Genomic DNA, 12,341 nt, shown 5'->3' with positions numbered 1-12,341 from the left:
TATATGATAAGATATTTCCTAAGAAGGCAGGCCAGTGTTTTTTATCATTCACAATCCACAGAGTGTGGGCAAACATGGAGTTAAATCTTCATTTCGGTCTTTGCAGCAACAGCATATTAGCGCAAGTGCACGCCACGTGGGCAGATTACAGTGGGTCAGGAGCCACCCCTGGGAAGTCTGTGCCAGAGGGAAGCTTGGAGTAATTAGTGCACACAGACTGCTGCTCTACATGTACAAATTGATAACATGCTAAAGGGAAGCAAGAGACTGGAAAATGTTGATAAAATGACAATTTAAAACAGCAGTTTACATAGGCCTTTTCCACTCTTTTATCCATGGGTGCCAAACCTTACTTTTCCATCTTCACACTTTGTGCCAGCCAAGACGAGCCCGGGGTCGGGCATGTCATCCCCAAGGTACACATGTGTGCCACGACAAAGAATCCGCCCTCCTTCCTGCAAGGGGATATTTGTTTCTATGGAAACGGCGTTGGTGCCGATGACAGGTCGATTTGCTCCTCCTTGGCACTGTATTTTTCCACATTTAGCATCTCTGAAAGGGACGAGAAATGTTTTTGAGAAACCGACAATAGCGCCACAAACTGTTGAACATATATTTTGCAAAAGAAGACGCCCCACCTGCTTTCACATTTTGCGAAGGAGCCGGCGGAGTTTTTGCCACAGTTGCCATAAGGATCCCCTGCAGAGTTTACCCTTTCGAAGCAGATCCCGGGCGCGGGCTTAGCACCTGAAACAGAAGCAGACACTCACTTTCTGTTGATGCTAGTTGTTTTTTTAAAAAAAAAAATTCATTAATTCTAATGGTGTCGCAGTTGGAAGTAAAACTAGATTAGTGTACAATTGCTTCTGCCTGTAGAAAAAGTCCCTGTGAAATATGTTTGCTTTCTCTGCATGCTGCTTTTACAGACTAAAATTGTCTTTTCAACAATTATTGATCTTCCTTGGCTCTATTCAGTAATAAAATATTCCGTTTTTTTTTCTAAAGCTCGTTTATGGCTTTATGGAGCATCTGCAGATAAAGTACAATGGCAAGTCAGCCTGGACTTGGAACCAAGGGACATACGTATCAAAAACGAGTTTTGCGATTCTCAAATTGCGATTTTTAGCAAATCGCAATTAGAGAACCGCAAAATGCAATTTATGTAGGATTTGCTAAACATTTTGCGAATCCTACATATTCCTTATTTGCGATTCGCAAATAAGGAATTCAGGCTAAGAGGCCCATAGGACTGTATGGGAAGACATTCTCAATTTGCGATTCGCAATTAGAGAATCGCACATTGAGAATGCAGTTTCAAGGATGCCAGGGTGTCAAAACAACACCCTGTTGCACCCCTGAAATATGTATGTGCGCCACATGGCAGTTTTAGAAAAATGCAAAAAAGTGCATTTGTCAAAGAAATCTCAAATCACCACCAGCTTGAAGTTGGTGGTAATTTGACATTCCTTAAATGCAATCGCAAAATAGAGAATCGCATATTTTGCAATTCTCTAATTTGCAATGCCTTTTTGGGATGATACATCCCAAAAGGCCTTTTTCTGTTCCCAAACGGGCTGTTTCTGATAATCGGCCCGTTTGTAAACATGAAAAGGGCTTGATACATATGCCCCTAGATGAGTTATTTGGTTGTGGATTTTGGAAAAGCCTTTCTTCACGTCATTTTACCACATAATTTTTATTGAGGACATGGAAGCAACAGAGAGAACCACAAGCAAACAAGGAAAAACAAGCATTTGCAATGCAATAGGTCTTGCATTAGGAAAGTTTGAGCTATTGGTATTGTAAATGACACATTTTTTATTTATGTTTTGTTTTTGAAAATAGCTAAATTAATAGCTTTGTCATTTACAATGCCAATAGTTATAACTTTCACAAATGTGACACCCATAGCATTTGTAATGCAATATGTGTTGTATTTACGTGACTTACATGTATTGATAATACAAATAACAATGGCTTAATTTTTTTTCAATAATTAATACTTACATAAAAGTTATTGTAATTTATAATGGCAATAGCTTAAAGTTTTGTAAATAACTTTTATGAAGATTATGTTCAATGTATTTTATTGTGACGAAAATCCAAGAACAGAAGTTAAATATTAACATCTTTTTGTTACATTTGTAATAAAGCTTGAAACGTTGTGAGAACATATTTGAACCAGGTGTTGTTGAATGGTTGCACAGATTGATGCTGTGGTGGCGCTGAGTGATGTTGTGATGGCGAACGAGTGATGCTGTGGTAGCGCATAGTGATGTTGTGGTGCCCCTGAGTGATGCTGTGGTGGTGCGGAGTGATGCTGTATGCTATGCTATGTTTTGTTTTGCTATCCTATGTTTTTTTTTGTTATGCTATGCTATGTTTTGCTATCCTATGCTTTGAATTGTTATGCTATGCTATGCTATGCTGTGTTTTGTTCTGCTATGCTATATTTTGTTCTGCTATGCTATGTTTTGCAATGCTATGCTTTGTTATGCTATGCTATGTTTTGTTATGCTATGCTATGTTTTGTTGTGTTTTATTATGCTATGCTTTGTTTTGCTATGCTATGTTTTGTTATGCTATTATATGTTTTGTTTTGCTATGCTATGTTTTGTTAAGCTATGCTATGTTTTGTTGTGTTTTGCTATGTTTTGTTATGCTATGTGTTGCTGTGTTTTGTTAACCTACGTTTTGTTATGTTATGCTATGTTTTGTTATGCTATGCTATGATTTGTCTTGCTATCCTATGCTTTGTTTTGTTATGCTATGCTATGTTTAGTTTTGCTATCCTATGCTTTGTTTTGTTATGCTATGCTATGTTTTGTTGTGTTTTGTTATGCTATGCTATGTTTTGTTGTTTTGTTATGCTATGCTATGGTTTGTTATGCTATGCTAAGCTTTGTTTTGTTATGCTATGCTATGTTTTGTTGTGTTTTGTTATGCTATGCTGTTTTGTTGTGTTTTGCTATGTTTTTATGCTATGTTTTGTTATGCTATGCTTTGTTTTGTTTTGCTATGCTTTGTTATGTTATGCTATGCTTTGTTTTGTTATGCTATGTTTTGTTATGCTATGCTATGTTTTGTTGTGTTTTTTATGCTATGCTATGTTTTGTTATACTATGCTATGTTTTGTTTTGCTATGCTTTGTTATGTTATGCTATGCTTTGTTTTGTTATGCTATGTTTTGTTATGCTATGCTATGATTTTTTGTGTTTTGTTATGCTATGCTATGCTTTTTTGTGTTTTGCTATGCTATGTTTTGTTTTGTTATGCTATGTTTTGTTTTGCTATCCTATGCTTTGTTTTGTTATGCTTTGCTATGTTTTGCTATCCTATGCTTTTTTTGTTATGCTATGATGTGTTTTGTTATGCTATGCTATGTTTTGTTATGCTAAGCTGGTGAAGGTGTGTGAGTGTGTGTGAGGGTGAGTGAGGGTGTCTGAGGGTGAGCGTGTGTGGGGGTGAGGGTGTGGGTGTGAGGGTGAGGGGGTATGAGGGTCAGGGTTGTGAGGGTGAGGGGGTGTGAGGTTGTGTGAGGGTGAGTGAGGCTGTGTGAGGGTGTGAGGGGGTGTGAGGGGGTGTGAGGGTGAGTGGGGTGAGGGGGTGTGAGGGTGAGTGAGGGTGTGTGAGTGTGTGTGAGGGTGTGTGAGGGTGTGTGAGGGTGGGTGAGGGTGGGGGGGTGAGGGGGTGTGAGGGTGAGGGTGTGTGAGGGTGTGTGAGGGTGAGGGGGTGTGAGGGTGAGGGGGTGTGAGGGGGTGAGGGGCTGTGAGGGGGGTGAGGGGGGTGAGGGTGTGTGAGGGTGAGTGAGGGTGTGTGAGGGTGAGTGAGGGTGTGTGAGGGTGAGTGAGGGTGGATGAGGGTGAGTGAGGGTGTGTGAGGGTGAGGGTGGGGGTATGTGAGGTTGAGGGGGGTGAGGGTGAATGACGATTTCGAGGTGAAATCGTTACTGGAATATGACGAAAATGCTTGTACATAGTGTACTAGCCATTTTCGGTCTTTTGATACCAAAATCGTCATGCTACGACAAAGTTTATTACACGAGTCCAGAATTTTCAGTACCACAGAGGGTGTGTGAGGGGGTGAGGGTGAGGGGGTGTGAGGGTGTGTGAGGGTGATGGGGTGTGTGAGGGTGATGGGGTTTGTGAGGGTGAGGGGGTGTGAGGGTGAGGGGGTGTGTGAGGGTGAGGGGTGCGGAGGTGAGGGGGTGTGAGGGTGAGGGGGTGTGAGGGTGTGTGAGGGGAGGGTGTGGGGTTGTGAGGGTGAGGGTGTGGGGTTGTGAGGGTGAGGGGGTGAGAAGGTGAGGGTGTGAGGGTGAGAGGGTGAGAGGGTGAGGGAGGGTGAGGGTGAGGGGGGTGAGGGTGAGGGTGTGTGAGGGTGAGGGGGGGTGAGGGTGTGTGAGGGTGAGGGTGTGTGAGGGGTGTGTGAGGGTGAGGGTGTGTGAGGGTGAGGGTGTGTGTGAGGGTGAGGGAGTGTGAGGGTGAGGGTGTGGGGTTGTGAGGGGAGGGGGTGAGAGGGTGAGGGTGTGAGGGTGAGAGGGTGTGAGGGTGAGGGGGTATGAGGGTGAGGGAGGGTGAGGGTGATGGGGTGAGGGTGAGGGTGTGTGAGGGTTATGGGGGTGAGGGTGTGTGAGGGTGAGGGTATGTGAGGGTGAGAGGGTGTGTGTGGGTGAGGGTGTGAGGGGGTGTGAGGGTGAGGGGTTGTGAGGGTGAGGGGGTGTGAGGGTGAGGGGGTGTGAGGGTGAGAGGGTGTGTGAGGGTGAGAGGGTGGGTGAGGGGGTGGGGGTGTCAGGGTGAGGGGGTGAGGGTGAGAGGGTGTGTGAGAGAGGGTGAGAGGGTGTGTGAGGGTGAGAGGGTGAGTGAGGGTGAGGGTGGGTGAGGGGGTGTGAGGGTAAGTGTGAGGGGGTGTTAGGGTGAGGGGGTGTGAGAGAGGGGTTGTGAGGGTGTGAGAGTGAGGGGGTTTGGGGGTGTGAGGGTATGTGCGGAGGTGAGGGGGGGTGAGGGGGGGTGAGGGTGAGGGGGTGTGTGAGGGTGAGGATGTGAGGGTAAGGGGGTGTGAGGGTGAGGGTGGGTGAGAGGGTGTGTGAGGATGAGAGGGTGTGAGGGTGAAAGGTTCTGTGAGGGTGAGAGGGTGGGTGAGCATTGGTGAGAGGGTTAGTGAGGGGTATGTGAGGGTGAGGGGGGTGAGGGTGTGAGGGAGAGTGAGGGTGAGGGGATGTGAGGGGATGTGAGTGGGTGTGAGGGGGTGTGAGGGGGTGTGAGGGTGAGATGGTGTGTGAGGGTGAGAGGGTGTGTGAAGGTGAGAGTGTGAGTGAGGGTGTGTGAGGGTGAGGGTGTGTGAGGGTGAGGGGTGGGTGAGGAGTGCGAGGGTATGGGGATGTGAGGGTGAGGGGATGTGAGAGTGTGTAAGGGGGAGGGTGTGGGGTTGTGAGGGTGAGGGTGTGAGGGTGAGAGGGTGTGAGGTGGTGTGAGGGTGAGGGGGTGTGAGGGTGAGGGAGGGTGAGAATGACGGGGTGAGGGTGATGGGGTTGAGGGTGAGAGGGTGTGTGAGGGTGAGAGGGTGTGTGAGGGTGAGAGGGTGTGAGGGTGAGGGTTTGTGAGGGGGTGAGAGGGTGTGTGAGGGTGAGAGGGTGTGTGAGGGTGAGATGGGGTGAAAGGGTGTGTGAGGGTGAGAGGGTGAGAAGGTGTGTGAGGGTGTGTGAGGTTGAGGGTGTGTGTGGGGGTGTGAGGGTAAGGGTGAGGGGGTGTGAGGGGGTGTGAGAGTGAGGGGGTGTGAGGTGTGTGTGAGGGTGAGTGGGAGTGAGAGGGTGTGTGAGGGTGAGAGGGTGTGTGAGGGTGAAAGGGTGTGTGAGGGTGAGAGGGTGGGTGAGGGTGAGAGGGTGGGTGAGGGTGGGTGAGTGGGTGAGTGAGGGGATGTGTGAGGGTGAGGGGGTGTGAGGGAGGGTGAGTGGGTGTGAGGGAGGGTGAGGGGATGTGAGGGTGAGGGGATGTGAGTGTGAGGGTGTGTGAAGGTAAGAGGGTGAGAGGGTGTGTGAGGGTGAGAGGGTGTGTGAGGGTGAGTGAGGGTGAGGGTGTGTGAGGGTGAGGGGGTGTGAGGGGGTGTGAGGGTGAGGGGGTGTGAGGGTGAGGGGGTGTGAGGGTGAGGGGGTGTGAGGGTGAGTAGGTGTGTGAGGGTGGGGGGGTGGGGGTGAGGGGGTGTGAGGGTGAGAGGGTCAGTGAGGGTGAGAGGGATGTGAGGGTGAGAGGGTGAGGGGGTGAGGGTGTGAGGGTGAGTGAGGGTGTGTGAGGGTGAGTGAGGGTGTGTGAGGGTGAGTGAGGGTGTGTGAGAGTGGGTGAAGGTGTGAGGGTGAGAGGGTGAGTGAGGGTGTGTGAGGGTCAGAGGGTGTGAGGGTGTGTGAGGAGGTGTGAGGCTGATGTCCCAAAGTAAATGGTGGCAGGGCAGACATCATAAGACAGAGAGAAGAGACTGTGTGGTGACTGCGTTGGTCAGTTTCAGAATCAGGAGGGGCAGAGTCAGCACAGTCTGCGAGGGATCAACGTGTCTAGAGGCAAAGCATAACTGATGTAGCATTGCAGCTAGCAAGTCGAGTGTTTTCAAGCTGAGTGTCCCTAGAGAGATTGCAACACAGCAACAGCATTTGAGGAGCAAGGCTACTGTAAACAAGCACGGTAGGCTTTCACTTTCGTCCAGAAAAAAAACCGAGAAAGGTGCAGAGAACGCCAAACAAAACACGGCTTCCCCGCGAAATGGATGCAAAAAAAAAACAAGCTCTCTGCAATGCTGTGGCGGGGGGGCGGCTTGGGTGCGGATTCCTTTGAAGTCTAATGCCGAGGCTCATACAAATGGTGGTGTGCGAGCGGCTTCCTTTGAAGTCTGATGCCGAGGCTGATGGTGTATGAAGTGCACGCACCTGCCTCACACGTCTGCCTCACATGAACTGTACGCGATCCGCAGTCTAGGTAGACTTTTCGGACTACTTACCATAATCTCGCCTATTCAATCCCTAACGGGATAGAATAGTCGACACCTAAAAACATTGCCAAATCAACAGGTCTAGTCCTGGCAAGCTGGTGCCATGATCTTTTTTTTATAAATATAACAAGTGTATGCTTCAGGGGAGCCTTTTCGCCGCACCTGTTGTTGCTGACTCTGCCCTCTCGGTGAAAGAACTTGGGCTGCCTCCCACACCCTTGCAGCTCTTCACCCTGTGTCCAGCACAGCCTGGTGGGACTCGCTGCCCCAGGCTGCACTGGCTCGTCAATACCAACACTGCTCCCAGCTGTCGCAGGGGGAGGCGTGGTGATCGTGCTATAAAGCGCTGCCTCAACCCCCACGGCACGGATTGCTTCAGGGGAGCCTTTTTGCCGCACCTGTTGTTGCTGACTCTGCCCTCTCTGTGAAAGAATTCGGGCTGCCTCCCACGCCCTTGCGGCTCTTCACCCTGTGTCCAGCACAGCATGGTGGGACTCGCGGCCCCAGGCTGCACCGGATCCTCAATACCAGCACTGCTCCCAGCTGCCAGAGGGGGAGGCGTGGTGATCGCGCAATAAAGCGCTGCCTCAAACCCCGTGGCGCGGTACGCGCGCAGGCAAAGCCCAGGCCAAGGGGGGCCCGTCTGAGCCCGTCCGAGACTGTTTAAGGCTGGGCTGGACCACCCCCCTAATTTCTTGCTTTCTGTGAGTTGTTTTGTTTGTAAATGTTTTTCAGTCAATTTAGTGTATTGTTGAGCCAGGGGAAGGTATTGTGTGCTTATCTGAGCAAAATACATGGTTCATATCTATTGAACTCCTCTGGGAAGCACGTAGGTTTTACCATAGACGGACTTTAAACATCACTTCTAATTCGGGAAAGGAAGGCCCAAAGCCAATAATATGGGGAAAGATACTCCCCTGCCCGCAAGGCCACTCACTAAACATAGAGCACAAGTTCATACCCCAATTGTTAAACCCACGGCTATAGACAAAATGTTAAGGCAAGCAATAGGAGCCGTCTCCAGTGAAATTGAACGCACTGAGAGACGCCTATCTATAACACCAATACTATCAAGATCTACTTCTCCTATTGAGTCAGTAGCTCCCTGTTCTTCCCAAACAATAGACTCCCCATCCATTATAGATCTATCGTCTGCACAAGCTATTGCAACACAGGAGTTACTCAGTAAAACATCTAAAGGTGGGGGTGGGAAAAAAAGGTGACCACAGGAAACAAAAATCTGGGAACTTCACTCCAGTGGTTGGGGCTCACCCATTTACAGTCGGGGAATACAGTTGGTGCTAATAGTAATGAAGTAATAGAGCCACCTATTTGGGTTTCCCATTTGATAAAGGAATTAAAATCCCATTTTGACCATCTTATAAAATCTGAGCTCGCAGCTGTATCCAGCTGTATTGATAAATTATCTTCACTGGTAGACTCTTCGGAAAGTAAGATAGATACTGCTTTGAATAACACTTATAGTAATAAACCACCAGCTTGTATCTCTGTATCCCAACAAATCCCCGCGATCTCACCCATCTCAACTCTGCCATCCTCTTTAGATGAACAACATCCACCAGCTCAAATGATTGCACCAAAGGGGCCGATCCATCCACTCCAAGAACCCCAGGGTCTTCTTCCTCCCCATCAAAGTGCGACCCATGCTCCATCTAAAGCCCCAGATCTGAGAGCTTCGGTAGCAACCATGCATTGCCCTCCAGAACACTGCCACCCTAGTAAGGGCAATGGAGACAACAAAATCTTACACCGACCCTATCCCAGGAAAAACGAATGCCACCTTGCCGCGTATTGACCTGCCTCCAGCCTCCACTCCATATGTGGTCATACTTGCTGGAGTACCGGAGTTGGAAACAGGCAGTGCGGAATCCTACCCAGAACTAAAAAATAAAATGATCCACTGGTTAAATAAAAACAGACCATTACCACCTCAGATACATAGCAACATTTTATTCACGCGTAGGGTAAGTTGGCTGGGGCTGAGACAGAAAGAAATTATGGGAGATTGCATCTTGATAAATTTCAGGGATAGTCGGGCAGTTCATCACATTCTTGAGTGGGACTCCCACAGGGCAACTAGTGGTATGCAGACACTTCCCGTTGGCTGCTTTTATCCCCCCAGCCCCCTCAAGTATGGGTAGTGTTTTCAAAAAGTGGGAGATTAGCGCTCGGCCAGGCATTCCATCTAATTTGGGCTGGGGTTCTTAAATTAACTAGAATTAGATGGTAGACACCTCTTCCCCAGCTATTTTGTGTATTCTTCTTTCCTCAGATTTCCTCCCTAAGTTAGCCATTATTAATGTCTACTCGCGTCCTGTGAGATATGGCCAAACCTCGCAGACATTAGATTGTCTGGCCTCTTTTCTTTCCACACCACCTGAGCCAATACATGTAATAATTGGAGGGGATTTTAATTGCCATTTTGAACCCCTTAATTATCCTCCTCCATAACAAAGGAGGAAGATTCAGTTTTGGGAATCCCTGATTGTAACATCTATCCGACCAGGGGATGGACCTCAGTTTTCCTTCAAATGAACACGCTTACATTTTCCCACTCGCTCAGGGCATGTAACGGCCGCTTTCCATCTGACAGCCTGGGCAATCCAACCTTTGAAAAAATGGGGCGGGCATCTATAATTGACTATATTTTTGTAGACGTCGAGTTGTGGCACAAGTCTAAGAATTTTTCGGTTTGGCCACAATGTGAAAGTGATCACAATCCACTGATTCTAGCTTTAGAGTGGTTCCAGGCTAAAGAGGTACAGGGAATCTCAGAACTATGTCCCTCTGATCTTTTAGCAATTGAAGGTGGCAGAAGAGTACGTTGGGGAACATTTGTTCAATCAGGTGAAAAAGGTTCCTCCATGTATGAACAAATTATCCCCTTTCTAGAAATTGCATTTGTGGCCGCCCAAAACAGTGTTGCCCATGCAACACATTTAGCGAAAGCTAAGAATCACCAAGATATGGTCCTAAAGTTGTCAGAGTTCTTTTATACCAATAAAACCCTTAAAAAATTCCCCCTAAATCCGAAAATCCCTGGTTCAACAAAGCGTGCAGGGAAGCTAAATCTGCTTTGATCTTAGAGTTAAGGCTAGGGGACAGTACACGCATTAGAGAGGCCAGGATGTTATACAAAAAAATTCTTGCTGAAGCCAAAACTATATGGGACCTCGATAGATGGGAAGCAATTAAAAAAGCATTAGATAGAGACATGAGAGGCTTTTGGAATCTAGTCAAAACAAGAAAATCCGAAGACTCATTAATAATATTACTTCACCACCCTGCACATTTGCAGAGATAACCATGGCGCTAGCCAAACTTTTGCCTGGAGACTTGTTCAGAAATGACCAGGTTGTTTGGATACCCTACTTATGGACCCTATACAACGCCATTTTGCAAGGTATGGAGCTCCCTCCTACTTGGGCTGGTGCAGAGATCATTCCAATATATAAAAAAGGCTCTCCACACGATCCGGCACATTACCGCCCAATCAGTCTCATCGATGTGGCGCAAAAGATCTTCGCTCGTGTTCTCCTTGGTAGATTGCAATCACGGATGGATGAGATGAATGTACTTACTCCTTTACAAGCTGGCATTAGGTCCAAAGTCTCAACCATCGATCAGTTATTTAGATTGCAATTGATCTTTTGGAAAACTGTAGTTTTGGAGGGTGGTAGTCTACATTTAACCTTCGTCGACCTCAAATATGCCTTCGACATGGTGCAGCGCGACCAGCTTTGGGGCTTACTCCATGTTATGGGAGTACCACTATATCAATGCTACAAGCTGAAGCACTTGCACGAAGGCACGTATGCAAGGATTAGACACGGTAAGAATGGTGAACTAACATCTCCGTTCCCCGTGGAGAAGGGTGTGAGGCAGGGATGTGTGCTAGCTCCGACCCTCCTTTTATCCAAGTCACCCATGGCCATGCAGCGGGTAATGGACAAATGTAGTTATTTTTGTGATAAAAGAAACCTGGAGATAAATCTCCAGAAAACTAAATATATGGTTTTTCACGCCAATACCAGTAATTGCCCACATCCTAGACTGGAAGGAAGGCCCTTAGAGCGGGTGTCTACTTTCGATTATTTGGGCCTTACTCTGACAAAATGGACTGGGGAACTCAAGTCAAGAAGGCTAATTTAAGATTAATCCAGTCTACAGGGGGAATTTTAAAAGTTTATAAGAGCTGTACCCAAAAAATGGTAGGCCCACCAGCAGAAATCTTTAAGGTACAAGCCAGGGGAGCCACATTATATGGCACTGAACTCTGAGGCCACTCGCCGTTCAAGGACCTCACAGCGACTGAGAATACATTTATTAGGCAGTTGTTGGGCCTCCCAAAAAGCACTCCCCTAACTCCACTTAGGATGGACTTGGGAATAGGCCCTATTGCTGATCTAATTGCCGTTTTTCCTCTCCTCTACTGGCGCCGACTCTGGAGCACTCCGGAGTTAGCCTCATACAGAGAGGAATTGAAGGATGTCATGCCCATCTAGCGTGCAGGGAAACTCCCTTGGTTGGCCTATATAAGGAACTTAAATAGGGCTGTGGGGAGGTAAAACTTGTGGCTAACACCAGAAGATACTTGCCCTTTGATTTCCAAAAACGCCCTAACTACTGCTTTTAAAGAACAGAAACTGGCACACATTATACAGAGCACTGACTCATCTTCCTTGACCTCTAGGTTCCTTGAGTTCAAAGATCAATATAAGCTAGAGTTGGTCTTAGACAGCATCCAACCTTTAATGGCCAAGAAGCTGTTTATTCAATTCAGGCACGGGACGCTCCAGTGCGTGCATTTACGAATGGCTGGAAAGGAGCCACTAAACAAGACTGTCCTGGGTGCTCTCTATCAGAAGAAACTGAACTCCATGTCCTACTTTTTTGCCCTGCCTATAAGAAGTCAAGGTCCAAGTTGGTTCTTCAGCTCTGTAGGAATTTGGGGATTCGCAACTACATCAAGGTTTTCAGACTACTCAAGCATGATACGCAGCCATTAATTGTAGCTGTTACCTTCAAGTTTTTATTTGCGATGTGATGCATTCGTAGAGGCATCATAAGGGCAAATCAGCTAGCCAGAACGCAACTCTGCTTTTAGAATAGATATATTATTGCCCAAGTCTATCAATTTCTCTAACATGGGGAACTCATATGAAATATATGTATAGTTATTTGTTCTTAAATGTTCCCATCTTAAAATTATTTTTTTATCTGTACAGACCTCAAATATATTACTATCTTAAATGATTGTTTTGGCTTTAGATGATTTTTATAGATCTGTAGTATAATACTTTTTTTGACTGACTGATAAATACAACCAGCGTATGCTGCATAAAGAA

The 12,341-nt window shown here is 47.1% G+C and overlaps 1 protein-coding gene across 1 annotated transcript in view; it reads right to left on the bottom strand.

The window, feature by feature from the left end:
* ADAM12 (ADAM metallopeptidase domain 12) overlaps positions 1-12,341 on the bottom strand; it is a 1,594,455-nt gene that overhangs the window by 287,330 nt on the left and 1,294,784 nt on the right. Inside the window, exons 13-14 of the mRNA XM_078640467.1 lie at positions 639-747; positions 354-552 (exon numbers count right to left, since the gene is read on the bottom strand). Coding sequence (XP_078496593.1) covers positions 354-552; positions 639-747 — 308 coding nt within the window. The remainder of the gene's footprint in view (positions 1-353; positions 553-638; positions 748-12,341) is intronic.

The sequence above is a fragment of the Lissotriton helveticus genome, chromosome 5_1 (assembly GCF_964261635.1).
Source record: "Lissotriton helveticus chromosome 5_1, aLisHel1.1, whole genome shotgun sequence".
Taxonomy (NCBI): Eukaryota; Metazoa; Chordata; class Amphibia; order Caudata; family Salamandridae; genus Lissotriton; species Lissotriton helveticus.
This window is presented reverse-complemented; position numbering and strand designations above follow the sequence as displayed.